The sequence below is a fragment of the Aricia agestis genome, chromosome 14, assembly GCF_905147365.1.
Source record: "Aricia agestis chromosome 14, ilAriAges1.1, whole genome shotgun sequence".
NCBI classification, from domain to species: domain Eukaryota; kingdom Metazoa; phylum Arthropoda; class Insecta; order Lepidoptera; family Lycaenidae; genus Aricia; species Aricia agestis.
Genome location: NC_056419.1, coordinates 11,124,356 through 11,143,893, shown reverse-complemented (window position 1 = coordinate 11,143,893; position 19,538 = coordinate 11,124,356). Strand labels below are relative to the sequence as shown.

The 19,538-nt window shown below is 35.3% G+C and overlaps 1 protein-coding gene across 2 annotated transcripts in view; it reads left to right on the top strand.

The window, feature by feature from the left end:
• LOC121733936 (prominin-1-A) overlaps positions 1-19,538 on the top strand; it is a 41,790-nt gene that overhangs the window by 11,628 nt on the left and 10,624 nt on the right. For both annotated transcript variants that reach the window (XM_042124341.1, XM_042124340.1), the window contains exons 3-13: positions 7,031-7,254; positions 7,834-8,021; positions 8,151-8,246; positions 8,703-8,905; positions 9,486-9,621; positions 9,951-10,121; positions 11,486-11,585; positions 12,731-12,812; positions 15,697-15,860; positions 17,206-17,427; positions 17,980-18,095. In XM_042124341.1, the coding sequence (XP_041980275.1) occupies positions 7,031-7,254; positions 7,834-8,021; positions 8,151-8,246; positions 8,703-8,905; positions 9,486-9,621; positions 9,951-10,121; positions 11,486-11,585; positions 12,731-12,812; positions 15,697-15,860; positions 17,206-17,427; positions 17,980-18,095 (1,702 nt within the window). The remainder of the gene's footprint in view (positions 1-7,030; positions 7,255-7,833; positions 8,022-8,150; positions 8,247-8,702; positions 8,906-9,485; positions 9,622-9,950; positions 10,122-11,485; positions 11,586-12,730; positions 12,813-15,696; positions 15,861-17,205; positions 17,428-17,979; positions 18,096-19,538) is intronic.

Sequence of the window (19,538 nt, the reverse complement as noted above, 5' to 3'; positions counted from 1 at the left end):
ATTAAGGAATCAACTAATTATTTATTTATTTTAAAAGGACACCAGCAGTAATATGTACTTTATGTTACTCGTACAGCAATTAATATAATAATAATATACTCGTGTTAGATAAAGTATATAATATTTTATACCCCTATAAAAACGCAGCTGTTAAAGGAAATCAGGAAAAACTATATCGACGGGTGCAAAGTAAAAAGAGTCATCTACAAAACAGCAACTTTTCAGGAGAGCGCATAATAGGAAAAAATGCTCCCATTTTGTCAATTTCCGATCAAATTTATTAAAATTTTCATCATTGTTTCATTATTTATTAATGAATCCACATGTATATTTTATTTCTTCTAATTATGTTTAATTTACGAGATATTGTAGTTGTCTGCATCTACATTGCGCTTGAAAATATGACAACTGAGTTAACTACCACTTGGTCGTTTCTACGTGGGAATTAAAAATTATATTTATTAAAGTATTTTTACCGATTACTAGTACGATTATCAGTAACTACGTAAAGTGTAACACTTTATATTATTATTAAAAGTAAGTTATATTATTAAAATATGTAGTTAAACGTTTTACATCTTAAACACACCAAGTTCAGAACATAATTGCGTAGATATCTTTTTCTACGTTGTCGATTCGGTGCAAGGTACACGATTTAGAAGGAAGTTAAAATATGAAATACTAGCTTTTGCTCGCGGCTTCGCTCGCGTGGAATTTGAAAATCGCGTAAATTGCAAATATTCCCGTAAGCTCCCTTAGAAACATGATGTTTTTCCAAGACCAAAAGTAGCCTATGTTACTTTTCATCCTTTCAATTAAGTTTATGCCAAAAAACAATACGATTTGTTTCTTCGTTAGAGCGTGAAGGAAGGACAAACAAACAAATAAATAAATAAACATACTTTCCCATTTATAATATTAGTATGGATATACTTAGGAATCATTCATTTACTTTCGTAAAAATCGTATTTTCTCACAACAAAAATGAAATTCTGTGTCAATACTTTAATTATTTTAAACTAATTTAAAAATTATTCAGTATCATTATCAGTACAGGAACTATGTTGTAAATTATTATAATTTAGGCAGAGGCTTTTTAAGTCTTTGTACTTGGCACTTGTAAGCATGATGGGTTCATTATAACATCATAAGCATCGCCGGACGTTTTACACCATCGGAGGGGTGCATACGATTCTTCAGAACACAAAATGAAATTTTATTTCAACGATTTCTCAATTGCTTCTCGTGATCACAGAGATCCCAAAACTGGTTAAAGATAAGTTAATAGAAAAACTTCGCGAGAACTTGCAAATGCCGGGATATGATGTTACGCAGGTTGCAATTTACCATTTCTGGACTGATGTAATTGTTTACCTAAATTTTGTCGTAATTTACGTCTCGTATCAATACACGTGTCTTTATTTCTCAATCGCCTTTTCTTTAGATCAATATTTAACTGACGTCTTTTTCTACCGTTTAACGAGGAAGGCGTAGAACATTCACTTGATGCCTCCACTGCCGAAGAAGCATCAATGGTGTTGTCTATAGAAGATTTAAAGTTTGAGAGGGACAATATACTTGATGGCCTGTTTGAGTTAATAAACTCAAGCAGGTCATAGATTATATGAGATCAAAGTATCTGTTTAATAAAAAAGAATATATAATATTTTGATCTAATACTGATAATGGACGCGGCGGACTTGAAGTGATGAACTGTATTCTGAGGGTGTTGGCGTATTTGTTAATTTGCTGAGATCGACAAATTTTCAAAATCATTTTATATTTCAGACTGAGAGTGAACTGGTGTGACTGGCCTAGAGTATTCAGATCATGGGGACTTATCTTACAAAGTTAACTTATATTCATTTGTCTTCATCGGTGACACATCAAGGAGAATTTTCTATAAGATGTTCAATAATTTCATCGGGCAACACAGTATTTTGCTCGATAAATCTATCACTTATGTTCCGGAAACTTTCAACTTCTTTAAAAAGTCGTTTTGGACTTTCTGAACATGAAAAAACAGTAAAAAATAACAGTAACAAATTAGAAGTCAATTAATATAGCTAACAATAAGAATTAACATAAATAGGTACTCATAAACATAATAAACAATACTAATTTGCAAAAGTAAATTGAGACATCTAAATCACAATCGCAACGTAGAAAAAGCTATATGGCAGATAGCCGCTTATGCCGCATAACATTAACCCCGCGCGTCCCGCGTATAGACGACCAGCGGTAGTTATCCGCATCTACATCGTGCAATTTCACAAAACAAGAGTAGATGTCTTCTTTTACGTGACAAAAGTACCAAAAATAAGGTGATATTTGAATTTTTGTTTTTGGTATGTTGTAGAACATGATATTTTAAGCTAGTTTCTACAAAAAAACGAAAAACTCAAAATTGCAGATGACTTTTTTTACTTTGCACCCGTCGATATTTTATTAGTTTTATACATTTTTGTGTGCAATTAAAATTTTGCAGTAGGTAATGTTTATTTAATTGTATATTTTTTTTTATATTTTACTTTATGTATTAGAAAACTAGGATGTTCGTATATAAATTATAAATTTATCGTATTTTACCTGTAATATAAACTATTTTGAACTCTTCTTAGAACTCAAAGAAAAGTCCGCTTTACATCAAATCGGTTCAGATATTTAAGAATGAACAGAAAGACAGAGAAATATTATATTTGTATAACATTATAGTATAATAGGTATCATGTAGTAATTTTGTATTTTAATATTAATTAAATAGTATCATGTTCTTCACTTGTAACTTGTGACTGTACAAGAAAGACTCGGCGATTAAACTATAAATACTAAAGACGATCGTTTAAACGATATTGATAATGACCTTCACTGCTAAATACGGACGTGTATGGACAGCTTTTCCTTATACATATCCATTAAAGGCAACGATTACCAAAGATCAATGAAGATCATAAAAATATAACACCCAATTTCGGTGTTGGTTAAAACCAGTCTTATTAATTATAATGCTGTATTTTGACCAATCTCTCAGACGCGTGAATACGATCCAAAAATATGTTTTTTGGCAGTCAATAAGGTCAGAGGTTGGGAACCTGTGGTTCGCGGCCCGTTTGAGTCCAAACTCTACCGGTAAACTTCACTTTGAAGTATCACTTCTCTCTCCTAATATAAATCTTCCCTGGACTTCCAGGAGTGTTCTAAGATTACGATTAGCTAAATCGATTTAGCCGTTTTCGATTTTTAGAGAGACCAACAAAATCTAAAATTCATTTTTGTTTCAAGTTTTTTAGTTCAAGGTTGTCTTTAGATTTTGTTGTAGTGTTTTAACTAAAACAAGCAGATTTTGATATTTGATATTTTTAATATTAAGGGCCTATAATATATAGTCTTTAATCTATAGTCTCTACATTAAATGAGTAAATAACAAAAAATAGAGCATAAAACTGGATAGGGTGACGACCAATTCAGCTTTTTGCGTTTTAATAGGACATGTAAGGTAACATTTATTTACCAGCGCTTGGAATAATTATCATTTCAATTGTGAATTTTTGTTTTGCATCTTAATTATACGTACTATAATTTATTATTTGATATTATTATCATTATAACGTCTAAATGGTAATAATATTACTAAGAAATGATTATTATACTAGCTGACCCGGAAAACGCTTTTTTGCCATATAAATAATTTCTAGTAGATATCAATATAAAAAGTAGATAAACCTTTAGTTATGTACATACAAAATTTCATTAAGGGGGCGACTAACCCAAAATTGCCTATTTTATAATCTTATATCTTTAAACGAGCAATTCTTGTATATATATAAATATATATTTCGAATCTCGGAATCGGCTCCAACGAATTTAATGAAATTTAGTATATAGGGGGTTTCGGGGGCGATAAATCGATTAGCTAGGAATCATTTTTAGAAAATGTCATTTTATTCGTGTTTTATCGAATACCGAGCAAAGCTCGGTCAAACAGCTAGTTAATTTTATACTTGAAAATAAGCCCTGTATTATTACATTTTCTAAACCTAGATACTACATTATATTTCCAGGAATTTGATCTGAGTAAAAACACACCCGATACCGTACAATTTTCTCGATAGAAAAAAATCACAAAGATGTATCTCATTTTTACGAATTTTTCATATATTGCCATAACTGTGCATTAAACTAAGTTAATATTTTAGCACATTGTATAAAATTCTATCATTGAGTCCTTTTTCACCTGGCATAATATGAAAGAAGGGCGTGAGTGTGAAGAGGGACGAACGATGTTTCATTTCTTGCTTTAGTCACCCTCTTAAGCCTTAAAAACATATTTTATAACAGCTGAAAGTTTTTCTGTTTATGACCCCTATATAGGTACTTAGAACGATCAGATCATCACCAAAAACTAGTCAAAAACTGAAGAATTTGAGAACCGATTTTAACACTGATGAATGATGATAAGATCGAAATTTGTCAAGTCATCTATATCATGCGTCATCTCCACTAGATATTGGCACTATCCCAAGCTTAAAAACTATATACACAACGATGTCGAAATGTCCATTAAGTCGTTGACACTTTAAAAGATCCCTTCCTTATTCAAGATAGTTCGTACATTATCGCGAAATCATTCTCGAGCGTATTCGTTTACATCGGTCCAGTTTTGCTGGCATATACGCCTAGTAGAACATTCAAAATATAAATCATAAAGTATGTAAAATATACAGGACTAAAAGTGACGCCCGTTGTGCCAAAACTCATTAAACCGTACAGCTCCATTCCCAATTTCAGCAAAATCGATTCAGCGATTTTGGGCGTGAAGAGATAACAGACTGAGAGACAGACATACAGAAAAGTATATTTTTGCATGTATAATATTAGTATAGACTTGCTACAAGCTCGCATTTTGTTTGTATAAAGTGCAAACATTCGTTTATCGTACGTGTTTATTTTCCCTTGAAATCTATCCTGAGTCCTTTCTCAGGACTTAAAGTTTCACGTTATCGTTCATAAAAATCAGTTCACCGTTATAGGTATAAGAGGCAATAAACAGACAAATAAAATTCAGCATTTATTAATCAACCCAGAAGATAATCAAATCAAACGTAGAGTCACCAAAAAAGTTGAAATGGATACATTGATACTTCGAAGCATCTTGCTGACTATACAAATAGAAGAATTACCTTGAATGTATCGTCTCAACTTAATATTAAATCGATTTCATTGGCTATCCGGCAATCTACAAGTTTTGGAAATGTTGCACGGAAAATTAAACGTCTGTAGGACTTTTTTTTTAATGAATAAACATTATTTAGATGGATGACAAAGCTGTTTTCGTTTTATAGTTAAGTTATGACTGTGAATAATATTTAAAAAGTTTTTTTAACAAAATAAAAATTAGCAAAAAAGTTTGAATTATGAAAATTTGAATTATGAGTTATGAATCCGGATCCTACCATGAGAACTGCCTATATCAGTAGTATAGACGACATTTACATAGAGTAGGCGACATTTCCTATGTATTTTTAATTTATTCTAAGCAATTTTAATTTATTCCATACCGGAACGAATCATTCGAATTTTATTAATTGTGATATCGAAATTTGAATACTAATTATTTTACTTTATAGCTTTGATGCTATTAGAAAATTTTAAATTTAGACATCATGTACGAAGCAGGTATTCAGAGAATTGAGATGTTAGACCCTCATACGTTATGGTACGAATTTCTTCGCTTGCACATAAAGGACCCTTTGCACTGTTCATGAATAACCATAAAATATCTTATACAATAATATATTGTAACAAGGGCAATGTTAGACCAGGGTTACACGGTCAGTCTGACATCAGTTCACTTCATCAATCTGATCCAGATAGACGAAAGAATGATCGTGTAACCTTGTGATTCATGGACTAATCATTTTTTTACTATGTACTTTCCGGCCATCTTTCTAGCGTCAGTCTGAGACTGATGGACTGAACTGATACCAGACTGACCGTGTAACCATAGTGATAGACAATTATATGTCTTTCTCAACGTGTATATCGCTTGTATTAATCCATAATGGGCCAACCAGAAATAGTCGAACCAGACACTCCAATTGCAAAATTCACAGCGACCCGAAATATTTTATCGACCCAAAATTGTCCTTGAAAAGTCCAATGTCCCGTAGGTTGTAATTTGTCAAGTAATTCTAATTTGTCAAATAATTCTAATTTATGATTATAATAAATATTCACTTAGCGTGTACTTAAGGAGATGAGGCCGGTTCATTCGCAAAAAGCCTATTAATCTCGCGCCAACATTGGTCATCCCGTAATTGTTTCTCCCCCAAAGCGAAATATCTGTTCTTGATGTAACGTGAATGTTTGTATTATTCCATAAATATATTTTTGTGACCATTCAACGTTACTGCTTTTGTTTTGTGATTTGCCTTTATGTATTATTATGTTTTTAAAACTCAGTCAAGCAAACTTGAAAACTTAGGTTAGGTTGCACCAACTAACTTTAACAATAACTGTAACTTTAACCACAAAATGTCAAATCTTTGGTTAAAGCTAAAAATGGCTGCCATCAAGACGCCATATTTAACCATAACCATAGAGCTCGACAAGGTTTTAAATGCACGTGGCGAAAAAAGGAACTAACGCTGTCATCATACAAAAACGCCATTTTGACAGTTCTTTACCAGCAGCGCTCCCGCCCACGTTCATTATTAACCTTATTGGGCCAGCTGTCATCTGTCAATTTCTCCGGTCAAAGTTAAGGTTAAAGTCAAATTTAACTAACTATAACCATAGCTTTAACTTTAACCACGCCTCTGGTGCAACCCAACCTAAAACTTTTTCAAAGTATAATCTAGTAATACAATAATTCCAAATAGGCTAGAATCTAGATGATAGTTTTTCAGCGGTGGAATTTACTTATCATGTGAGCAAAGTTTCGCTTGTGCAATATTAGTAGAGAATTAAGGAGATAGAAGTATCGTTTTGTTCCATACTCAGTCACCTTAGAATGGTCCCTTTTTTTCAGTCTATCAAATTGGAGTCAACTTTTCTGATATTCATCATCACATTCGCCTGCCTGGCTATAATTATCCCGGTCTACCTGATTATACTCTGTATCCTGGCGATGGTGGCAAGGTCCAAGTGTACAGAGGAGACAGAATCTGGGGCACTATTCGCAGACTCAGAGCAGCCGGACTGCCACTACAAAATGTTGATAATTTTCACATTCCTCGTTGTAATACTGTGTTGGTAAGTTATTTTTAAAATTAATAGAAATAGTATTTTTAAAATTAGCGCCCAATTCACAAACAACATTATCTTTGACTTGTGTTTACATTCACGAATTGAAATAAACTATTTATGTCATTGGCACCAATGGGCACGGATGTTTTCATGTTTTTTCCTTACCATAATATTATCTAATGAGCTCGGGTATATTCTAATTCTCGTACATCGAATTTTATTTGAATCGATGGCTATTTAACTCTCGCAACAAAAACAAGATACTAATGACGACGGATGTGGCTCAGTTGGTGGGCTATTGGTAGCTCAAGCCGGGGGTCGCGGGTTCGAATCCCGCCGACGGAACAAAAAGTTTTCAATGTTCCCGGGCCTGGATGTGTATGATATAATAAAAATCTTAAATATAATATGCATAGTATAAAAGTATTAAATATATTTCCGTTGTCTGGTACCCGTGACACAAGTCCCTCGGGTAGGTACTTAGCACGGGGCCAGACTGACGTGGTGTGAAGCGTCCATAGATATTATTATTATTTATTATTATAATAATAAATAGTTTTTTTTTACATTCTTTCTTCATTTCAGTATCATCATAGCTGTGATGTTCATAAGTAACGAGCAGTCCCGTATTGCTGTTAATGACAGTTATGCAGTAATAAGCTGCGCGTGCACCGACTTAGCGACCTGGTTGTCCACGGCTGCGCAGGAGCTGCATAACAGTCTAGTGCCACCGATGGATGTTGTTCTGTATGCTTATAAGGAGGACTTGAGAAGTAAGAACCCACGGAAATTTTGTATTTATTGTTATTGTAGTGTAGTATTGTGGGATGACTAATATAATGGGATAGACAATCTTATATGATGTAATTTTTTAAGTTATAAACTTTACCGCTATTTTTCAGACATAGAAAACCTTCTTGGTGAGCCAATAAAGCAATCGATCGCTTCTGAAAGCGGAATTGATCTAGTTTTGGATTCACTTAACGATATTATAAAAGGTAGTAATTTATTTGTAATAACACTTTTATTAAATAATCATAATAATAGCTAGATATTTTATGAATCTTTAACTGAAACCTTATAGCATATTAATTGAATTGTACTATCAGAGAAGTTTATTCCTATGCAAATCGGGGACCTAAGTAGTTTGGTTGCGTTACGTCAAACCCAGCTGACAGATCACAATTAACATTGAATTGACATATTCGACCAAATAACGTTGGTCTGTCAATTGTATAGGAATCAACTTCCTCGATGGTACAATATAAATGCCAGATATTACACGCAACTTTGTTGTCTTAAAAAAATCATATTTGCTATGAATATAGCAATATTTTTCGTGATGGAACTATCGCAAGACTAAAAGTATTTGCACACTTTCACGTTAAAATAAATAATACCTAATTAAGTATAGGTAAGGCTATGTCCCTTAAAAATACACATATATTTTTCAGAAAGTGAAGACCTATCAGCGAAAGTATCTTCTCTGCGTGACGACAGCATCAAAGCTGGTCTCCTAGCGGCTGCTGCAGCAGAACGGATCACGGACCTGGCACAGCAGTTGGACAGTCTGAAAAAGCACTGCGTATCGAAGGACGCGCCGCTCTGTGACACACTCAACACCAACTCGCTGCAGTTGATGATGAAGTTCGATTCTGTAAGTTTGATATTTTTATAATATTTCTAGATAAAAAGTAGTCTAGTTGTTTTAGCTTCTGTTAGCCCGGGCGCGCACTAGCGGCCAAGCCGCGGCGGCCAGGCCGTGGCGGCCACCGGATTATCAGAAATGGTTGTTCAGGGAAGTAGCTAACGGAGTTTTAATAAAGCTGAACCGACATTTTTTTCCCCCACCGCACTACTCCCACACCCACCGCCCACGGGCCACGGCCAGCCAGCACGCAGATTATCAGAAAGGGTTGTTCAGGGAAGTAGCTAACGGAGTTTTAACACAGCTGAAGCCACATGACCGATTTGGTCGCCAGCTCTTAGTCGAGTAGTTGTAGTAGATCTATGAGTAAACAAACAAAGTTTACCTCTTTATAATATTAGTATAGATTAAAAACTACTAAACCGATTTTAATCATTTATTCAGTGAGTGACATAGGCTATATATTTTTACCCGTGCGAAGCCGGGGCGGGTCGCTAGTAGTTTATAAAGTAATGGTCATTAGTATTATAGTTTTATATCCTTTTCTACATGGCGAAATGCTTCGCACATTTTATAATCTATGTTCTAGATACTTCGTGAAGATCAACTGTTGCAGCTGCGATCGTTGGGTGTACAGAACTTGACTCAGGAGATTCAGGCTGCGAGGAAAGAGTTCCGGACCCTGCCCTCCGCCATATACAGACAGACTGAGAGAGTCAGAAACGGTATTGGCCTCTAATCAAACCTGTAATATAATAATTGTGCTTTATATCACACGTTTGATTTAGTCTGGGTCCTAACAAACAACGTGATAAACTATTTGTGAGAATCTTCGAATTGGTTTTAATATAATTTGTCCATAATTACCGCAATTTGACTGTAAATATTTGCTAGCTAAAATTTTCAAATAAAAATGAATTCGTTTGGCGAAACTGGAGAAGGCAAATGGAGCATGTGTTTAAGAATGAAAATTGTTCATTACAGTACTAATTTCTGTTGAATAATCCTAAGGTTGTGCGTGACGTTCGCTGAGATCTTGCTCTTAAAATTTCAGACGTCCTACGCGGCATAGAATCTCACAAGACAATAGTGAATAACTCTTCAAGGGTGTTGAGCGATATAGTCCGACATCTTGGTAATGGACTGCGAAGGATTTCACGCCAAATGGACGGCACGTTACACAGGCTACAGAAATACGAGTTTTGGAGGTGGACTTTTACCCTAGGTAAGACTTTTTAGATCGTGACAGTGCAAAAACCTATTTTTGGCCGCTGTTAAGCATTTGTGTACTAACCCACCAAATGGTTTTTAGTTGAATTATGAATGCAGTGTCGTTCTAAATGATCTTATGAACATAACTGCACTCATAACTCAATACGTATTTTTTGTACACAAATGCTTAAAGCGTCCATTTGTGATACAGTAAGACTTGTAAGCGACTTCGTTCCCGCTGGTCACCCAAGAACCGTAAATTTTTCTGTAATAAACTGGATATGAATCTGGGACACAAAATATTTCTATGCAGTCGTAGACTTAAACAAAATACTTTTAAAAAACTATAGCTCAAAATACGTTAAATCGTGTGACACGAGTCACGACAGCCTTGAAACAAAAACTAGTTAAAGTTAAAACTGATTTATTTGTTTTGAACTTCGTATAGATACTCGTAGACAAACGTACTTCAAACCTGTCAAACTCTTATTCCTTGTAATCGTCGAAGGAAAAAAGTTTTGAAAGACAAGAACCTCAAATTATGAAATCATTTAATAGTAGGGGAGAGGAAGGTGTTAATTTTGTAGTCACTCGAGCGCCATGAAAACCTAGTAGGTTTTTTACATTAGGTAAAACTTATAAAAAAATAATATGAGCGTTTTTTATTTTAGCGGTGGGTTCAGAAACTGCAGTCATTTCAAAGTTTTGAAAAAGAAAATATATCCAGAAAATTGCTTATTTAGGTTAATTATAAATATATTTTAGACGACAAGGACTAAATCATTTAGTTTAGTGCAAAATAAAATATCTGCGAAGCTTAATTACGAAAATATAAAGCTTAATTTTTTATATTTTAAAATGTCCCTACAGGCTTGCCTAACCTTTGAATCGTCAGTGCTTTATATGGAAGCTTTTTTGGGGTATACTAAACATCCCCTATCTTAATTATCTGACAGATCCGGTGACAATTCAATATTTTAAAAAAATATCTAACCCAACATGTGAGAAATCTGATTTCTATACCATGATAACTACACACATGTCGGAAGCCTATACAAGCTTAATTTGACACGCTCGAGCTACTCCCGAAATCTCCTCTTCCCCTCCCCAACTATAACAAGGCAAGATAACTTGTATGTTATTCGTAGCAAATATTGCAGCTGAAGACTGCAAATCCGTTGCGACAAAATTGTAAAAGTGTAAAAGGACATACCTTTCTCGGGAGTCAAAGTATCACGGCACAGAATTTTAGCAAAATCGGTTCAGTCTTCAGTGGTTTAAGCGTGAAGAGGTAATAGACACACTTTCAATATTAGTATGGAATATGGAAGTATGGGTTAGTATTGCCTGCATTTTACAAGCGTTGTTATTTTTCAGCTTGTACTGTTGCCGTTGCGGTGGTCATGTTGCTAATTTTGCTGGCAATGCTGTGCGGCTGTGGAAGCATAAAGACCTTCGCGTCAAAGACACTGCAAGTGTAAGTTCAGGTCTACAACTATTTTGCATACCTACTTTTTTTTTAAATAAGGGGGCAAACGCGTCACCTGATGGAAAGCAACTTACGTGGACCATGGACTCTCGCAGCATCAGAAGAGCTGCAGCAGAGTTGCCCGCCTTTTATGTGGGAATAGGGTAATAGAGTAGGGGAGGATAAGGAAGGGAAAAGGGTAGGGGACTGGGCCTCCGGTAAACTCACTCACTCGGCGAAATACAGCGCAAGCGCTGTTTCACATTGCCCTTTTCTGTGAGCCCGTGGTTTTTCATAAATTCAAGTTCGCAGTGAATCGACGGTACAAATGTCAAATAGGCTTATTTTATTGGGATGGGTACAATAAACAACAAAACGAAACATTTTGGATATTTGATAAAATAATAATGGATATTTTTATTTAATCAATAAGACATCAACGCGCTACGCTGTTCGTCAAAATAATCATTATTTATTATGAAAAATGCTAGAAAAATGTAATAAAATGTTATTATATTTTAAACATTATTATACTCCAATTGAAATTAAACGATACAATATAATGATAATAAAATGATATTGACGAGGTAAAAATGGAATTTTTATTTAATCAATAAGACATCAACGCGCTACGCGGTACTTCAAAGTTGTATTTATTTATGAAAAAATTAACAAAATAATATTATATATAACGAGCTTTTGCCCGCGGCTTCGCTCGCGTTAAGAAGTATTATTATATACAAACTTTCATCCCCTATTTGAACCCCTTAGGGTTGGAATTTATCAAAATCCTTTCTTAGCGGATGCCTTCGTCATAATATCTACCTGCATGCAAAATTTTAGCCCGATCCGTCCAGTGGTTTGGGCTGTGCGTTGATAGATCACCATTGTCAGTCAGTCACCTTTGAATTTTATATATATAGATTTAGTCTTTTAAAATTAAACAATAATAATATTATATTCCAATTTAAATAAGGAGATATAAAATAATGATAATAAAAATTACTTAAACGGGGTAAAAATTTAAATAGATATATTAAATAAGTACCTATAGTACCTAGCTCTCTGAGTCTGAGTCAAACCTGTATTAAAATTCTATCCACATGTTGGTATTTATGATCACGGATGTGATAACATATTATTATTGCTTTTAGGACGGTGTTTTGGCTTTGTATCATATCAATCATACTATGGTGTACGGTGTCCATGATTTTCCTGATTGCCGGACACGCTGAGGTGAGTAAATAAAAAAAAATGGCTAGATGATATGTTTTCAAGAATTGATCTCTAGATAATACAGCCTTCTTCGCGTCTTATTTTTTTTTAATGTTTTGTCTTCTTTCAAAAAAAGTTCTAAAATTGTTTTACAAAAAACGAAGACCTCTCTTAAAACATTTATTAAATCAAAAAGTAGGAAACGAATCTATTACCTAGGCCATATTATAATATGACAATTACAACGCTTAATACAAGCGACTAATTTCCATAACAAAACATTCAATAAATTGAAAAAATATATGTCTACGAATAAAGGTTAAATCGTTAGTTCCTATATAAACCGGAATATACCATAAACATTATATTAATAATAATTAATAAGCAATAAGCATCTACGGAAACAACAATATTATGAGTTTATAATTAAACCAGCGACCCGCCCCGACTTCGCATCGGGTATTTATAAAATATATAGCCACTGAAAAAATGATTAAAATCGATTCAGCAGTTTTGACTTGTATTCATTATTAATACCCGTGGCCCGCATTGGTCGGTACCGCCGCAAAAGCTACTTCCCGCAATTTTTAAATCTGTAATATCTTCGAAAATATTCATTTAAATCATTTGCTGTAAAAGGCCATATAAATCTAAGTTTCAATTTAAGTTATTTAATTGGATAAGGATTAATTCTGTATTTATTAAAATTGCTTCGAAAAGTAGCCAAAATAATGGCTAATTTTCGTAATACTATAAAAAACTAATAAGAATTAAACAAGGACCAAGTACTTAGTACACATACTGCGATCGCGAGAATCGCAGACACAATATATTTTCAATTGTTATGCGGCAGCCGGGTGCCGCTTGGGGATTGATTGGATTGCCGCTTGGGAGGATGGGTTAAAATACTTACAATATATTACGTTATAATTTAAGTGTAAGCCCAGACAGGGTCTTGTTCCTCCTAATGGCTAATAACATCCCCTCCCACTTCACACATGGCAACTCTATGGAGGACATGGGTTTGGCAACCCCACAGGCTGGCAGCTGCTAGGTTCGTCACAGAACGATCTTTTTTTATGAAATAACACATGCAAACGAGCAAACGGGTCACCTGATGGAAATCAACTTCCGTCGCCCATGGACACTCGCAGCATCAGAAGAGCTGCATGTGCGTTGCCGGCCTTTTAAGAGGAAATAGGGTAATAGGGGAGGATAGGGATGTATGTACCATCGAGGAAGTTGATTCCTATGCAATTTACAGACCAATGTTATTTGGTCGAATATGTCAATTCAATGTTAATTGTGATCTGTCAGCTGGGTTTGACGTAACGCAACCAAGCTACTTAGGTCCCCGATTTGCATAAGAATCAACTTCTCTGATAGTACCTGTTTGTATAGTGATTATGTATTAATAATATAGATTTTGATACTAGGTAATGATAATATATTAATATGACTATGCAAAAATAATACCACGATGCGGAAGAGTTATATAAAAGGTCAAGCAGCTTAGAGGAAAGTTTAAATTCCAAATAACAGAATAACGTTCTGACATTGATCGAACGCCTTATCGTTTAAAATAGCAACGTTTTGTTCTTGAAAGTTTGCCTCTGAACTTTGCATTCTTAGTAAAGTTGAACAATGGTCAATGCTCTATAGATTTTGTAAAGTTTTTGATACGCTAATCTAAATTAAAATTTTGTAATAAAATAATATTTTATTTTTGGAATATTTTATTTTTTAATACAAAAATATATTATGCTTGATATGAGGAGCCTTACTAGGTTTTGTATGATTTTATATGATTCGTTGCTATTCTTAGCAAGAAGGTCTAATTTTTTTGTCGTAGTGTTTAAGGACGCTATCACATTTTTTCACAAATATCAGCGATTTTCAGGTACCATTTTAAAGAATTAGGAGTCACACTGCAAGGATATTTTGGTTTCAAATGAAAGATATTATATTCATCTCCACATCTATACTATAAAAATTTTATAGCCGCCTACAACATTTTTACATAAACACGTTTTAACCATCACAATAATCGCAAAATATTAAAAAAATGGGGTTTGATAAGGTACCATTATAGCTAAATACACTGAACTAAGGAAAATAAATATACAAAAAAAAATGTTGCTTATTTAGTCCCCTATACGAATAGCTAAATATTTTATATAAAAATAAATAACATTTCCATTTATAAGAAAAATAAGAAACGCTCTCAATTTTCTTCATACATTTTCGCCCTATCAAGAAAGCGGCGAGCGTCGTAACCGCCACTGTACAAGGCGCGCTGATATTGAATGTTATTTTAATGTTCTTAAGGTCGATATTCGTACTGACCTGCTAATTTTTGACATAATTTTTGTGATAGCGTCCTTAACTTTGCTGTATTATTAACCAATGAGGCTCAAGACCTCGTATTGGTACACAAGGCTGAAATTTCAGGGCACACTTACATTTTAAGTATATTGATTAGATGTTGCTCAACAACTTCAATGTGCGAAAATTCGTATACTGAGTGAGAAGTGATGAGGCACGGTGTCTTGTCTTAAAAAACTATCTTATATCTAATCTTGCGACTCAATACTAATTGTCATCACAGTCTATTCATTGCTTTAGATATGAAGTATAACATACAAATAGATAGACACACCCTCAAATTTTTATGACATTAAGATTTAAGTGTCTAAACACACTATGCCGAATTTCCGCGGCGGAAGTTCGGCTTGATTCCGCCTGCAATGTATTTTAAATTACCGATGACACACCATGCCGAAATTCCGTCGCGTCATATTGTATGCGTTTGGCATTGCTGACGTAGTCATGCGGAATTTCCGCCGCGAAACTTCGGCATAGTGTGTTTAGACACTGATATTTCCTAACTTCCTAATTTTACCAGGTGTTCGCTTGTGAAGCGCTCTGGGACAGTCCCCGGTTTCGCACCCTGACCGCGCTACTGGACAAGCCTTCAGCTCTGATACCTGACGGAGAAGGGATCTTCGATATACTGTTCAAAGAGCTGGATAATGTCACCATCAACGTACCCATCAAGGATGTTCTCAGGTCAGTTTTACTCGGCTGAAGAAGACGAAGACCAAAATGAAGAGTCATGATTTTTAAGCCTATGCATATTATAATGGAATTTTGATCTATTCAATACTAGAGTCCCGCCGCGGCGTCGCACGGGTATAAATTTAATATATAGCCACTGAAAAAATTTATTAAAATCGATAGCCTCGATCCTTCACGTGGTCTACTTCTTATCTGTGCCAAATAACACAAAAATTGCTCAAGTAGTTCGCGATATAAGCCCTTTCAAATAATTTCCCCAGTTTTTTCCACATTCTCCTATTAGTCTTAGCGTGATAAAATATAACTTTTAGCCCTCCTCAATAAATGGGCTATCTAACACTGAAAGAATTTTTCAAATCGGACTAGTAGTTCCTGAGATTAGCGCGTTCAAGTTAGCCCTTTCAAATAATTTTCCCCGTTTTTTTTCACATTTTCCTCTATTTCTTCGCTTATGCCCTCCAGACGACTTTTACGTCTCATAAAACTGCCTTTTGGTACAATATTTACCCACTCCCTTGGGAAATATAAAATATTTAAATATCCTTTATACTCTTTGTATCGCTTTTGTTGAGATCGTCCACGTCCCTTTCGTGATAAACATTACATAAATTGGTATTTGAAAACTGTCATCATTATTATCACTGATATAATTTTATTATATAGCTTTTCCAAAAAAAATTTTTTTTTAATATTTTTTAAGGTCTGTTTTCACATAATTATATTAATTATATATATTAATAACTAGCTGTCCCGGTGAACTTCGTGTCACTTAAAAACCTTCCCTGGACTTCTACGAATATTTTAAGACTAAAATTAGCCCAATCCGTTCAGCCGTTCTCGAGTTTTGCGCTTAGCAACACATTCAGCGACTCATTTTTATATTATAGATATGTTAATTATATTCAGTAAAGTCAGGGCCACCTTCTATATACAATAAACATTATACATGGCTTTAAATATAAAACTTATAGGTACTATCAGAGAAGTTGATTCCTATGCAAATCGGGGACCTAAGTAGTTTGGTTGCGTTACGTCAAACCCAGCTGACAGATCACAGTTAACATTGAATTGACATATTCAACCAAATAACGTTGGTCTGTCAATTGCATAGGAATCAATTCCTCGATGGTACCTAGAATCTTAATTATTATACGCTGCCAACTCTTTAACCCTCATGCCACAATAAACACTACAATCCCTAAAATATAACCTACTACCCCAATCCACTTGTTCTACATTTTATCATACAAATAATAATCATGAATGTTAAATAAAGGATACCGTCAATCGCCCGGCGCTCCTTTCAGACTCCTTTATGAAGAATTTCTCATTTCAGAGAATGCGAAAGGAACCAGCCAGCGTACAACGTGTTTCAACTTGAAAAAATTTTGGATGTCAACAAGGAAACCTCGTATTTCGAATGGGACGAACTGCAGAGTGATTTGAAAAGATTGTCGTCGGCCATTGATGTGGGGTTCCTGAAAACAATATCGGCGAACTTCAATAGATTACTGAACAGGATTCATGTTATTTCAGACGTCAATTTGACTCAGTACAGGTAAGAGTGTATTTTCTACGATTTGTGCTAGCTATACGAAGTTTTTAAGATTCTATCTGCCTCCTTTCCCAGGAAATATTAGGTATGTTATTTTAAAAGTTTTTAAAATAACCACAATTTAAGATTGCATCTACAGAATGTCCCAAAACTAAGTGATAATACTTTAGCTGTGTGAGGATAAGAAGGTAGCAGCGCTGAAAGAATAACTTTTTTTGGTACTTTTGTATGGGGAAATTCATGACGCTAGGGCGCCTGCTCATACAAATCACAAAAAAGTTTGCTCTTTCAGGGCTGCTACTTTTACAGCAAACTCTATACAAGGGACACATACAAATTACAAACTAAAGACGTATTATCTCTTAGTTTTGTTACGTAATAAAATGTTTTGTTTTTGCATGTTACTACTGTAGATAGCTTGACGCAGACTAAGATACTGTTGTTATAACTTATAATACAAAATAATCAAATTATTACATAACTCCTTTCAAACTTGTCTTTGTTGTATGAAATATCTTTGACGATATTATGAGGATATGAATTTTCTTTCCCCAGGATGGAGTACAATGGGCCCGTCGTGGGTAAAGACTTACCCTCTTTTGTTGATCAGCTGGAGAACGTGGCAATACAAGTGACAGACTTAACGACGGCGGGAAGATTAGAATCTTTGGGTAATCCAGATTTATAATTCCACAAAGGTTGATTAAACGCCCCCACGCTCACGTAATCTTTGTACGCGCACAGTTTGTCGGCGCGTGCCGGGGCGTGCCGGGGCGGATCGGGGCTCAGCGCAGCGCAAAATGCTTGCCGGGCCGGGTCGCATCGCATTAACGGTTTTTAACGCTCACTGTGCCGGGGCGTGCCAGGGCGGGTCAGCGTGCAATGCATTGACGGATTTTGAGCCGAGGCTTGCCGGGTCGCATCGCATCACATCCGCGCGTCGCTTGCTATAGCACATTGTTGCCGGGGCGCAGCGGGTCTGCAGCGGGTTTTGTCGGGCAGTGTCGCATTGGCAGAAATCCGCCGAACAAAATTTGGTTAGGACAATGCAGGCTGATCACCTGATTGTCTGACAAGTAAGATGATCCATGCATCGGATGGGCATGTAAAAAGTCGGTCCTGCGCCTGATCTCTCGCCGGGCGTGTAGGTCTTCCGTCCCACTGGGTTATGAGAGTAAAGGAATAGAGAGTGCTATTGTGTACTGCGCACACACTTGGGCACTATAAAATTACTCCTGCGTAGCTGGCCTGGTTTCAATGAAACTGGCCACCGTCACCGAAACCGGTGTGGGAGCTATTATTATTTATTAGATTTTATTCGGGATAGTTTTAAATGTATGGTTCCTATACAATAAGTGAAGACGCGAGTAACATATAGTATACTGTGTTACAGGCAATTTTATAAACATCTATAACGTCACATGGAAGAAAAAATGTAATAAAGAGAGGGCCTAAGAGGTCCCGAGAGGGCAGTTATTGTAAAACAAGATATAACATCGAAAGCGTTTAGTAACTTTGCCGTAATTGTGTAAGGGACTCTTCATAAATAAGTTCTTTAACTGTATCAACAACGATGTTTTGGCACTTGGATGATATTTTCGTGGTAAACAGATTATGTCACAAATAACACTAACTATAGTTATATTAATAACTAGATCAAGCCCGCAACTCTATTTCGCCGAAATTCGTTAATCGTGCGGGAACCGTACATTTTTCCGGGACAACAAGACGTGTTCTATGTCTTTTCCCGGAACTCAAAGTATCTCCATACCAAATTTCAGCGAAATCGGTTCAACGGTTTGGGCGTGAAGAGGTAACAGACAGACAGACACACACTTTTGCATTTATAATATTAATATATATATACAATACTTGAATATCACTGTCAGGAGAATATTTGCATAAAACTGTAAGTTAATCCTAATTTCATGCACGTGCAAAAATATCATTGAAGGATTGTATAATGTACTACTTGACGCCCGCAACTGCGTTGCGCCAAAATTAGTTCTGCGCGTGGGAACCGTACATTTTTCCGAGACAAAAAGTATCCTATGTCCTTTCCCGGGTCTTAAAGTATCTCCATGCCAAATTTCAGCAAAATCGGTGAGGAGGTT